The following is a 14171-nucleotide window of genomic DNA, read 5'->3' on the forward strand; positions in this document are numbered from 1 at the left end:
CACCTTTATATATGGTCATCGTTGCAGGGTATCTGAGGCCCCAGAATGCACCCCCTATCCTACTTAATCCATTAATTTTTGCAACCATGCTGATAAGAGATCAACTTCAATAATCTTTCTTAACAGTTGAATTTCTTGCCAGCAAGGAAAGTGAAATGTTGCAAAATAGGTTCATACATTTTCATTTTTCATTACCGTCACACTAATAATAAGACGCTTTTTATAAAATTATTTTCTTTTTTGTATCATATTTTGAAAGTTTTTATCAAAACCTCGATGGCTTTATGTCAGATTTATATTTCCTACTCATGAAAAACAATTATACCGCTTTGAATGGTTAACCATCATTATCATAATACAATAATTAAACCATAATTGTACATATTTGATTGATCTTCTCAATCATCCTTAAAGTTTGGAAACACGACTGAATCTGGAAGGCTATTCTCCGAGACAGAGGGGCTTTTGATTACCATTCAAGATCACGTGATTGCCACCAGATCATATAGAAAACATGTGCTAAAAGACACAACAGCATCGGATAAGTGTCAATTAAGCTCTGTGACACTCAAATCAATCCAAATATATCACAGGTGGACTGTGGAGTGTTGGCTGGTACTGAATATTTACAGAGGCACAATAATGTGGCCAAAATTTTTCATCAGACCCTGGCGATAAAGTACAAGTTAATTGATAATAAGAGCCCATACTACAAGTACTACCCTAATGGACTCCTCTAAAAAGGTCCCCTCAAGCTCTATTGGGATGAATCAATAATTACAGACCATACAGTACACCATATAAACCATATATCCTTGTAGATTTAAGAAAAAAAAAGTGGAACTTATTAATGTTGGGATCCCCAACAATAATAATATAAGCTCTGCTGTAGGAGAAAAACTAAGGAAATATCAAGAATTGGTGATTGAATTGAAGGAACTGTATCACTTGGAGGGAGTTACTACTACTCCAATCATTATATCCACCAATAGTCTCATACCAAAATCTACAGTGAATGGTTTGGGAGTGCCTATTGATGTTCTAAGAGAGACTCAACAGTCGGTTAGTCTTAGACTCTTAGACACAGCACGTATAGTGACAAAGGTTTTAAATATTTGAAAAAAATAAATAAAGAAACAAAATATGAAGATGGTTGAACCTCTAGGTTTCCCACCTCAGATACTCAACCCACAATAGCGGAAAAAAAACAATGAAAAAGATAATAATGATAATATTCTTTATTTATTCTGGGATTGATCCCTTAGAATAATATACAGGCTTTAAAATTAGGCTTTAGAGCCTTAGAGTAAAATACAAAATAAAAATTAAATTATAAAACGTCATAAAATATAATAAAATAATGAATTTGAAAAGATATAAATAAACAACAATAATTAACAGAATATATAAAATAAGAATTGAACAAATAAAATAAAACCATATGTCATATCATAAAACATAAGATGACTAACACTTCTGATTATAAATAAAAAGAAAAAAAATTATAAAAAGTCTAATACAATCACTAAAAATAATAAATGAAAAGGTACAATTTCTGCTAATATACATATTTATAAGTATAAATGGAAACATTATATACAGAAAATATATAAATCTTATTTGAAACTTTCAGTTGTTATTCTTTCAGAATTAGGTGGACAGAAGTAAAGATAGTCAAAGATACAGGATTTGAAGATTGGAAGGGTATTAGAACGGTATAAGGGTATTATAAAGGTATAAGGGTATTAATAGCTTTTCAACTGATCTTTCTTTGTCTATGGAGGCTTTGTTTAGTTGGCTACAGAATCTCCCATGCAGAGAAATACTTTTCCATTTTGCCAGTTGTTCATTTTGTGACACGATTGTTGATTCAACACCTTTGCTCAGATTAAGCGCAGTAAAAACCAGAATCCATCCTTGAGATGGCGAGATAAACCCCTGTTGTTTTTGCGAGAAAATATTGGTGTAGGGTCTCTTGTTGCATGCCCAAATATTTATATAATTTATTGGATTCAAGTTCCTTTATGTACTCTTTTTCATTAACCAGAATGTTCTGTTTGCTAAACACTTTTCACTTAGTTATATGGAGCACTGCACATTTATCAAGGCCAAATGACATTCCTATGTCACTTGTAAAAGATGAAACGGCTTCCGCCTTATTTTATAGTTGAATCCTTGAATATAAATAATCAAAATCAAAAATGATTTAAAACTATTAGAATTCCATAATTTTTCTAAATTAACAGTAGAGTGCTTTGCTATTTGCTTATATGCTTTAAGCAAATAGCAAAGCACTCTACTGTTAATTTAGAAAAATTATGGAATTCTAATAGTTTTAAATCATTTTTGTAATGAGAATATAAAAGCAATGTAGTTTTAATTTATGTTCTAATTTAGCATTAAAATCTATATTTGATTATCTTTTTTAACATTAGAATATAGGAAAATGAACCAAATATTCTGTAACATTTTCAGGTTAATATTGGTAGGAAACTAATGTTTTGTGTAATTTTAATTCTGTAGTACAGTTCTATAGTTAACATTATTAAACTATTAGTCTTAGTATTTTTTATTAAGATTAATATATTGTAATAATATAATTAAATATCTACAAAAAGGCCAATAGATGGATTCGACAGATGGAAGCAGATAATAACCTTAAAATGGTAAAAATGACGGATTCCAATTTTATGAGGGTGCTTGAAAGTTGCATCAGATTGGGTTTGCCGATGCTTATATGGGAAGTTGGAGAGCTGTTGGATCCTACCCTTCGGCCTGTTTTGACTAAATCTATATTTTATCAGGTTTGTTCTGATTTTTTTTTCTACATCAATTCAAGATTATTTAAATTATTGATAAATATTTGGAGATAAACATGGGATGGAAATATTTTTTATCATTTGTTGATTTAACTGTCCTAGCAAATTGAAAAGAAAGTTGATATTTTTGATAGATTTTTGTAGTTAACCAAGAAATACAAATGTAATTAATTTTTAGTAAATGTTGTAATAATATTTAAAATTATTAAAAATAAAATAATACGAAATTTTATATTTTTTAACTTGTAATTCTGATATCTAAAAGAGATAGCTTGGGTTGAAATTTAAAAACTTTAATACTAAATATATAATAGAATTTTATTTAAATTTTATAATTTAAAAGACTCTTAATCTCAGGGCGGATTTCTAGCCAATCAGAAAAACAGACACTTACAATAATTACACTTAATTAAATTAATATCTATTTTACACATCTATCTATTTTTATGTATAGCAAAACTAACCAATTTCATATACTCTTCTCTTGATGATTCTTGGTATCTTCTTTTCTATAATGCTATGTCCTACCGTCAAAAATGGCTTCCAATCCTTCTCGCTTCCAGCCGACAGAGGTCCTCTCACCAGGCAATCCAAACTCAGAGCCCCCTATTCTTCTTGGGTGACTCTTTGATGTCTTGTTTTTCAAGATGTCTACCCTTGAGCTAGACAAAAGATGATGATGACATCCTGCCTCCAGGAAACATCATTCCTCCTGCGCGCCCAAACAACAAATGACTCTAAAAACTAAAACCTGCCTCGATGTTCCATGTAAACATCGATTATTGCACAACAGTTAGGGACTTTTGCAAATGATTTACTTTCTGAATATTATTCTTTAGCACTATTTCTTGATTTCTATTTTTCCTTTAATTTACTGTATTTTCAATTATGAGGGGAAGAGTTAAAATAGTTTTTATGATATTTGAATCTGCTCAACATGGCCTTGATTCAACGGACTTGTTGACTGAAGAATACGTACCGCCATCTTGGTTTTGTTTTGAATCACGAAGTTATTATAGACAATGAAAATTAGTTAGCTTGCTTTTTGGATAAACAAAACAAATGAACAATATTAAAATGATACATAAAATAAAACATATCAAAAACCCTTTATACATCAAAATATACTATTTACTCAAAAATAGCATATTACAATGTATTACAAATTATTCATTGAGATTTATGGTATAACATCATATACATTACATTAAAGAACTATTCTGTTTTCTAAAATCCTTTATAATTTTTAATTAATGAAATATGTACTAAAAATAACATGAATGTATTTATATAACTTTTTATGAAGCCATCATTATAATTTATAAATTTGACAGGCAGGACGTTGGTTGATTCGTCTTGGTGACACAGACGTTGAGTATGACAGGAACTTTAGGTTATATGTTACAACCAAATTGGGAAATCCTCATTATTTACCAGAAATTTGTATTCAGGTCACTCTAGTTAATTTCACTGTCACTCCAAGTGGCTTAGAAGATCAACTGCTTGGGTAAGTTATTTGTCAATTCGAATTAGATTACCATATTTAGTCCGATAGACGTTGACTGCGAACATTTTAAATCAAAAATGATTTTGAGGGTAAAAAAATGGAATTGAATAAATTAAGTTACTAACAAGAAATGAATTCCCAAAAAATTACATATCTCACAAAGAAACAAACATTTAAATTAATTGTGCAAGTGCCTGATGGAAAAAAAAGTCAGTTATTTCACTCCAATTTTTGGTTACTTTGTTAAAAACTGTGTATGATTACTAGTCATAATTAATGAGTCTGCCAAGTATAGTTACGGGAATTTGAAATGGTAGCTGTTTCAAAATTTAAAAAAAAAAAAATTAATTTTCATTCAGAGCTCCTTACAACATTAATAGCATTGACAGACATAAATACTGTAACACTATTCATGTATCCATAATTTTAGTTGTTTTCTGATTATTCTATATATCCTTTTATTCATAGGTTGTTATCTTTTTTGCTGTATTTACCACTGATAAAGGCTAGAGATTTTGGCCAAAACGTTGGCACTTATAAATAAGTTTTCACTCATTTGTATTCTTTACTAACCACACCCCCACCATCTTCTCTCATATATATTATCCATGATCAATCTTCTCATCATTATAAATTGATTTTTAGTTGTTCGGACTAAAATTCATGTTGAAAATTCATATTCATACATAATATAATAAAATATAAAAACTAATACCCCTACAAAGATAAATGTTATAAACTACTTTATATTACATTAAACTATATTTGATTTGATTGCTGGTAGACATTTGTATGTACAATGATTCCTGAGATATAGTTTTCATAAATCAAAAATTTTGTCCAAATTAATAGAAATCATCATCTTGAATCTTGTCAATGTATTTTGGCTAATATTATAAAAACTACTACTCCTACGAAGATAAACGTTATGAGCTATTTTATAGCGCTTTAAAGTAGCTTTAATTTGAGTGCTGATAGACATCTGTATGGCTAAATTGATGAGTCTGCCAAGTATAGTTAGTGTTGTAGGTAGTTTTAACAATATGGAGCTCACATATTTTTCATGAAAGAAATAAAAAATTGGGTTTTTTTTCTGTAAGTATTGCATAGATCAATAACATCATAATATCTACTAATATACCTAAATTGAAATTTTAGAATTGAGTTTTCATTTTTAATAGAATTATTTTTCTAACTGTGAAATGGTTTTGACTAAAGGGGAATTAAAGTACCAAAATGAAAATGAATCTGTTAAATTTATTGGTATTAAAATTCCTATTTGATCATTTTCTTTCTTTCTTTTTGTTTCTGCTTGAACTTATGTACCTAATCTGGTTAGTATTCTTCAATCTTATGTACTTGATCTCGTTAGTATTCTCCAATCTTATGTACTTGATCTGGTTAGTATTCTCGAATCTTAATACTAAGCTTCATTTATATCTGCTATTATTCCGTTTTGTTTAGAAATAATCTTTATTTTCATTCTCAACTGACATGAAAGAAACATACCATTTGTCTTTTTCTTATCTCTGATTGCTGTATTGAAGACATTTTTTCTGTTGCATTTTCTCCCTCCAAAATGAGTGATTTTAGTGAATGAGTTATCACTTATTAATATTGACTGTATGCTATCCTATTTTTAATAGCCCCATATTGGTGAAACCCAAAATTTTCCTAGTTAAATCCCGATTATAAGTCATATCCTCATTTTACAGAAGAAATTTCAGAAAATAATCTCGATCTATATTTGGACAATTATAGGTAGACAATCATACTGCTTATAAAGTTTTTGAATTTTTTTTCAGTTGATACCTAGATAATATTATTTTAATAAAATATTATAAATTCTGAATCTACCTTTTAATGTGATATAGATTCACTTTTACTCTTTACCTGCTAGTTTCATTTTCAGAAATAAATACAATTTTTAACCCCAAAAAAATTAACTCATATGTGTTCTAGATAAAGGTACCCTATTTCTAGTTTAAAATTTCTACCCAAATTGAACATTCAAGAATTCATCAAAACTGTAAATTCTTATGATTTATTCAGAATAATATCAGAATATAACATACAAACCACCAATAATAGGAACTAGCTCTTTCTAATAGGATTATGTATCAAATTTTCTTTTTCAACCTTATCATTCTTCATTGTTTATAACATCATAATGATTACAAATATGAAAGAGCGGTGGGACAATTGCCTATTAGCAGTTTGAAGATAAGTTTATATAAGATAGTTAAGAAAAAATATCCAAATAAAATTGTATGTGCTTGAACCTGATGACATCATACCACCACTAAATATGTAATTATCTTATGAAGCATAGTAGAGGATTGCAACTATTGGATTCTTTTTAATGAACTGAAACTAGCTGTGTCAGTATATTAAAGGATTTTAATTTTCTTTGCATTTAGATTTATGACTTAAGTACCAGAATAAGTTAGAAATAAAATTCAAACTATTGCAATGATTTTTAATTTAAGGGATGTTGTACGTATTGAGAGACCAGATCTTGAGAGGCAGAGAAATGAGTTGATTGTTCGTATAAATAAGGATAAAACACAGTTGAAAGCAATTGAAGACAAAATTCTAAAAATGTTATTTGCTTCTGAAGGAAATATTTTAGATGATGAAGAATTAGTTGAAACCTTAAATGAAAGTAAAGTAAGTTTCTTTTAGTCATGTTTCAAATCCCCCTAATTCTCTAGAATAAATGCCATTTTTTTTTTTATTTTGTCTGATGTATAGCTTGTGATAGTAAGGCACAAGCATTGTAGAAAATTGGTATTATTAATTAATTTGTAAATAGTATTGTAAATAAAACTGTATATGGCGACACTGCTTCTCTGGCATCGAGGAGGAAATCCTTTGTTTGCCTCAGTCAAATTGTGGTGTCGATTCATGAAACACATACTCTTTGTCTTTGTTTATTAAACCCTCCCTAAATCCGCAACAAATTGGTAGCAGACCATGGTTTAGTACGTCAAGGGTTAAGTGACGTGAGTTATTTACGTATATTAACGGATATGTAAGCTTTGTGATTTTATTTAGAACTAACCATCAAAATTAAATACAAAGAACAATGGATGCCACAGGTACTCTCTACTATTATTCTAACAGTCAGTGATGATGTATTGCCATCAATCAGAGCTGAAAAGAGTCCGAAATAGGTTTAGGAAAAATTAAGAGAAAGGTTGAGGGCGTTCCAGAGGAGAAAGTTCTAATGTTTGGCCTTGCCAAAATTAGGAAACACAGTTGTGAAACATTGTATGAATATCTTATGAGGATTTAATGTTTAGTTTAAAAGATAGTGCAACTGGGTAAATCTCTGACAGAGAATCAGTGAGATATATAATTGAAGGCTTACCACTCTATTATGATCCTGTTGCTAACACTATTTTGGTAAACAGGAATATTAAATTCAGTGAAGTAAGGACAAATGCTTTGTCATTTGAAAGAAGGAATAACCTCAATAGAAATGAACAAGCATTAAAGACATATCGTAAAAACTCAGCCTTTTGTTTAAAAACCTTTTTTATTTACAAAAAGCCTGGTAACCTAAAAATTTAATGCTGATTCAACCAAGAAAAAAATAGTCAATCCAATAGAAATAGATCTGATATAGAAAGACCTCAATCAAGAAGACAGCATCAAGCTTCATTGGCTACAGAATTTTCCTTATGTGCTATTATCTTTGATGGTAGGTATCTAGTTGAGGAAGGAACCGTAGAAACAAAAGAAGATGAAAGAGATATTGATAAAATCCATTTAGGGAAAATAATAATGGAGACACATAGCAAAGGTGTCAAAAACAACCCTAACTTTCAGGATATTTTGGTTGTTCCAAAATTATGTGGTGATTTACTATTGGTGCCCAAGTATTTTGAAAAGGAAAATTATGCCATCTTTTCCCAGGAAGGAAGCATGGAAGAGATTGATGAGGATTTCTATGACAAAGTTCTTGTACTAATAGAACAAGAGACACCAGATCAACAACAAATTTCAGATGTTAACAAAATAGTCAATACATTCTCAGATATAGATTATTGTGGTCAAAATGTTAAGCTTTTTCCTGATTCAATTGAAAATGAAACATCTGTGTTTATCAAAGACTATGCAGTTGATGTTGATGGAGAAATAGAAGATATTAGCACAGAAAAACTTGACCGAATGATAAAAAAACACTTTATTGAAGGTTTCTATACCGGAGAAGATAAAGAACACTCTAGATTAAATGCAAATGACTGTAATTGGGACCTAGATGAAAACAATATGAATTGTGAAGCAAATAATTTAGAAGAAGAAAGTAAGAAATTTATTCATTTTAAAAAGAAGAAAAAACTCAGAAAGAAAAAGGGATTTAGTAATACAACAAATATTACCAAACCTCCTGTTGAAACAAATTTCAGGAAGAAAATTGGTATTATTATTTAATTTGTAAATGGTATTGTAAATAAAACTGTAGAGGAAATTCTTTGTTTGCCTTAGTCAGCTTGAGGTGTCTATTCATGAAACACATACTCTTTGCCTTTGTTCATAAAATCCCCCAAACCCGCAACAAATAGTAGGGGGTAAGTACACTAGAGATTTAAATATAGAAATATAAAATACTTAAAAGCCATGTCTTTTAAAGTTAACTGAAATTGAGGGCCACTATAAAAACCTCTTTGAGAGTAAACACAATAGATGTTGATACGATCAAAAAAGCAATAAAATCAACATCATTAGACACATTGCCGGGGCCTGATAGTGTTCTGATCCACATATTTCAATATTGCCCATATCATAAAAACTATCATGGAGATTATGCTGAAGGTGGCCTATGTAGCAGAACAACTTCGACAGGGGCGCACAATATTGATATATAAAGCCAAAGGTGATATTAATTACATATCCTCCTGGAGGCCTATCACAATATATTCAATCATATGCTGAATTATAGAGAAGGTTCAGGACCATGAACTACGAAAATAGGTCATCTTCTACAGGAATCAGAGGGGTTTTATAAAGGGCTTTCCGGGGACGCATGTCAACGTGAGAATCATTAATGCTGTTTTAAAAGATGCACAAAATAAGAAAGGTGAATTTGTTTCTTGACATTTCCGGTGCATTTGACAATGTTGGCCATAACCATATTGTGAGCTCACTAGAAGCGAGGGGTGTGTCACTGGATCTTAAAAATGTGATTTCGGCTCTCCTCTCTACTAACAGTATTAGAATAAACATAGGTAGGTGCCCACTCTACAAGCCAAATCAAAGTGCTGCGTGGAGTACCCCAAGGCGGGCTCTTGTCATCTACGTTATTTAACCTGGCCATAGACCATCTGTACTGCGACCTGTGGGAGCAAGACTTTGCTAATAAATTGCTGAATATGCAGATAGATTAGGCGTTGATCAGGGGCATTGGAATGTGAGGGCTCTATGGTAGTCTGAATGGTCCAATGCCCTGAAAGTAAACATCAGTTATGCACCTCTACATGGAGTCCCAGGTGTCAGCAGACAGGTCAGAGAAGTTGGTCCCTCTGTCGCAAATACAACAAGATTCTGAAACACCAGCACATGTACTGAGAAAATGTCCCAACAACGCCCTCCTCGTAACATACAGGCACCACAGAGTAAAGTATGAGTTGATGAAGCTCCTTAGCAAAAAAAATTTTGCCTGCTTTGACGAGGTCTACAGATCTCTAGATTTGGAGGGATCCAAACAATATGCTTATATTGTCGCTTTCCCCAAGACAGGTAAGTCAGCATTGATTTTGGATCCCACAGTGAGATATGAAAGTAATGATCTTGACCAGGCAAATAAAGTATAAAAAGAAAAGAGGGAAATTTATAATAAGTGTATCCCTTTCCTTAAGGAAAAGTTTCATGAGAGCTTCGGTGTAAGAGACTTCTATGTAAAAGGCCTCTGGTTTGGAGCTTGTTGAACTCTACCAAGCACAACAAGGAGCTTCATGGAGGAAATCTGTGTTGATATCAAGGATGTGGAAAAAATGGCAGTAGGGATAATTCTGGACTTCTTGGGAATCATCCACCATCACATGCATGGTAGCTGAGAATGATGGTGATGTCTTGGAGAACATTCATATATCTACATTACTTTATATATCTATGCAATTTTATATTTATTACTTTTTCTTTTAGCTTGATATATTTATTTATTACTTTTAACTTTCAACTTAATATATTTACTTATTCTATTTTAATTTTTATGTGCATGTTATTTTACTCTGATACATACTATATTACTTGGAATTAGAAGTGCTTGACAGAGTTTTATGGAAATGAAGAGATTTTGCATGCCATATTGAGACATGGGTACTGTTTCGTAGTTGTTTAAAGAAGGTGTAATCTTCTGGGAGCCGGGTATGTCTAAATCTTCACCTTGCCGCATATCTTTGTCTCATATACTCCTTCAGTGTGGGAGTCAACCTGGGTACCGGGGGATGTCGGATTGTCTTTGTTAACTGAGGAGCATGAAGAGGAGCTGGGCGGTCAAGAATAGTGTAAAGAGAATTGGTTAGGATTTCTACCATAGAATCGACAGAATTTGAGGAGTAAATGGGATCCCACTGGATAGCGTCTAGATCAGGCATTAGGATTTCGGAAGGAAATAGTTCGGGGGGGAGGGAAACAACAGAGTAGGAATGTTGTAAGACACCTGAATATGGTCATGGGCAGATAGAAAAGGAACAGGATGTTGAGTCAAGTAGATTATTAGGAGAGTCAATGATGAATAAATCAAGCCAGGAGTTAGAAAACCAGGTATGATGGGTGGGGTTATAAGGAACTACTTAGAGGTTGAGGGAGTTAAGCAGATTTAACAGGTAGGTCTGGTTCTTAATTTTGTATATGGCTTATAACTTTATTCTCCTTTGAGACTAAAAACAAACTGTCATTTTTTTTCTTTATCCTGTTCTGAAGTTTTGCCAATGTATTTTCAATGGTTTATTTTATTTCTTCTATTTTGACTATCTCTTTCAGGATCTATTTCCAAAGAATAGCCTGTTCCCATTTTATATACTGGTGTTGGTCTTTGTATCTTCCTCTTTAAACAATGAAGTTTAACAAATCTTTCTTCAAATGTGATTCTGTACTTATATAAAATGATTAGCAGCCTTTTGGATCTTCAGCCATAAGAGCTTTTCAGAGCTACTAATCAACATTATGTGTGGATAACTGTTGGTTGGTTGTTCATAAATTAAGGTGTAAAACCTACCGGTCCTAAACACCAATATTTTATTCATATATCCATTTTATCTTCAACTATATATATGAAAACAAAATATAATAGTAATAATAAAAAATAAAATAATATAACTGACAACAAAAAAACAAATAAATACAAAATATATATTACATATTTACAAATAGTCCTTGTTTTTTTCAGAAAAGATATAATATTATTTAACTATGTTTTCCCATTTCCCAAGCCCTTTAATACATTTGAAGGTATACCCAGTTCATTTATTCTTCTAGCGTAAAAAACACACTCTTTGAAAATATGATTTAATGTAAGTCTTTTATTACATTTCGGGCATCTAGGTGAATCCTACTTTGTAATTAAGTGAAGGTGTGTGAGCCTTGTGTTTCCTAGTCTTAGATGTGTCAATACAACCTCCTCTCTGCAGTTGCCATGACTGGAGCTGCTCCATGCTTTAACATTTTTTTTTAATTGCCTTCAATTTATTTGGTGGGCTGCTGTGGATAACTATTGATTAGCCCTCTCTGGAACAACCAACACGCCAGCTTCAACCAAGGCGACCAATGTTTTCTTTTTGATTTGGGACAACTCCATTTTATAGCTGCTGTATATTGTGTTAAAACAGAATCAGAACTCTAATTCATACTTATTGACAATAGAAACAAATATAATTAATGAAATAATAAACTACAATGTACCAAATAAAGCTAATTTGCTAGTTTGTATACTTATTCCTAATAATTTTTTTTTAAAGGAAACATCTGCTGTGATAACAGCGCGTTTAGAAGAAACCGAAGAAACTGAAGCAAAGATAACTATTGCCCGTGAAGGTTATAGATTAGTTGCAGAAAGAGGTTCTGTTTTATATTTTGTTGTCGCTGTGTTAGCTGAAATTGATCCCATGTACCAGTATTCATTAAAATACTTTAAAATGGTAATTTCTTTATATGAGTCAAGTTTCTTTATATATTTTTTTCATTAGGATTGAATTTTAAGATAATAAATGAATTGATTTCATAATTAAATGATTTTATATTGGAAGAAGGTAGTTGATCATATGAAGGTAGGAAGATAGTCTGGGTGGCGGTCAATGAAGGTATCAAAATAGTTGATCAGTGTTTGAGAAAGCATTAAGATTGTGAAGTTACTATGAATTAGATTAAATGTTTGAGATTAAATCCATATATTTTCGTTTTTTAATTCTTATAATATTTATTTGAACATTTTTTTCTTTTCAGATATTCAATAATATTATTGAAATAACACCTCCTTCTTCTACATTAGAAGAAAGGTTGAATTCACTAAAGAATGAAATTACAGTAGCTATTTACAATAATGTTTCCCGTGGATTGTTTGAAAAGGATAAATTAGTTTATAGTTTTATGCTATGTGCTTGTATTCTTTTAAAGGCTCAAGTCATTAAGGAAAGCCATTGGGTCTTTTTATTGAGAGGTCCTGTTGGTACTACTAAGGTATAATTGTTTTTTCTTCATCCAATTTTTATATACTTTTAATATTTACCAATGGATAATTAATACACATTTTTTAATTTTAGTTTTTAAAACACAAACCTGATTTACCTAATCTGTCAGACATGAACTGGCGATGTTGTCTGTTCCTTGAAGAGTTAGATCCAGTTTTTGAAAACTTTACTTCTTGTGTCTCTGAGTTAATTCACATTGAAATTGGCAACTTTTCTCAGGTGAATTTAATTCCACTATTTAATTATAAAGTTCATTTTACTGCTTTTAAATTTTATCTACATAAGCCTATTGATTTTAGGATATCGCTTATGGTGGACCAGATAGTAAACACTCTAAAATTGATTGGAATCACAAATTGGATTTGTTTAATAAACTACTAGTATTGAAAGCCTTAAAGGAAGAAAAGGTATTTAAATTATTGAATTGCCTTAAAATAAATACTTATTGGGACTAGATCAAGAGGAAAGCCTGGGTCTAACTGTAATTGTTATATAACTAAGTTTGGTTAAAAAGCTAATGTCAGATTTACTTATATTGTATATGCCATTATAAAATTTAAGCAAACCTATACATAAAAAATGTTATATTTATTTTAAATTGATAAGTTAGTCCTTTAACAGGCAATGACCATATTTCCCCATGGAGCTAGGACGAATGGATTTTTTTTTATTTGATTTTTACAAAGGTTCAATATTGAAAAAAGGAATCAAAAATATATTTTAGGTTTACTTTAGTAAATCACACTTAGTTTATAAAACGTGTTTTAAATCTTAATGAATGATACTTATTAAATTTTAAAGCATATTATTTATTTGATAAACCTTAATCTATAATATTTTTTCACTTAGGTTATTTTTGCTATAACTGAATATGTGAAAGTGATGCTTGGACAAGCTTTTGTTGAGAGTCCTTTGATCAGTCTTCATATTTTGTAAGTATTCTTTGATGTAAGTTGTAATTGGTAATTTAATCATATAAATGTTTATCAAAATTGAATTGGTGAAGGCACATTTGCAGTATAGGACTCCAATGGGAGTCTTGGCCGAAAAAAAAAGGGCACATTTAGGTGATGTAATAGGAGGATACAGTGAGTTCATACTGTATGGTTCTGTTAAATGTAATTATTTATTTCATTTATATAGAATTTTGGT

The 14171-nt window shown here is 30.8% G+C and overlaps 1 protein-coding gene across 5 annotated transcripts in view; it reads left to right on the top strand.

The window, feature by feature from the left end:
• The window catches only part of Dhc16F (Dynein heavy chain at 16F), a 185333-nt gene that overhangs the window by 149388 nt on the left and 21774 nt on the right, over nucleotides 1-14171 (top strand). For all 5 annotated transcript variants that reach the window (XR_010844016.1, XM_067049737.1, XM_067049735.1 and 2 more), the window contains 8 exons: nucleotides 2619-2804; nucleotides 4154-4326; nucleotides 6816-6996; nucleotides 12291-12470; nucleotides 12775-13008; nucleotides 13092-13238; nucleotides 13319-13426; nucleotides 13869-13951. Coding sequence is in view for 4 of the 5 variants with exons in the window: in XM_067049737.1 (XP_066905838.1) it covers nucleotides 2619-2804; nucleotides 4154-4326; nucleotides 6816-6996; nucleotides 12291-12470; nucleotides 12775-13008; nucleotides 13092-13238; nucleotides 13319-13426; nucleotides 13869-13951 (1292 nt within the window). In the remaining variant the exon portion in view is untranslated. The remainder of the gene's footprint in view (nucleotides 1-2618; nucleotides 2805-4153; nucleotides 4327-6815; nucleotides 6997-12290; nucleotides 12471-12774; nucleotides 13009-13091; nucleotides 13239-13318; nucleotides 13427-13868; nucleotides 13952-14171) is intronic.

The sequence above is a fragment of the Halyomorpha halys genome, unplaced genomic scaffold, assembly GCF_000696795.3.
Source record: "Halyomorpha halys isolate HHAL.00 unplaced genomic scaffold, Hhal_1.1 Scaffold487.1, whole genome shotgun sequence".
Classification (NCBI taxonomy): domain Eukaryota; kingdom Metazoa; phylum Arthropoda; class Insecta; order Hemiptera; family Pentatomidae; genus Halyomorpha; species Halyomorpha halys.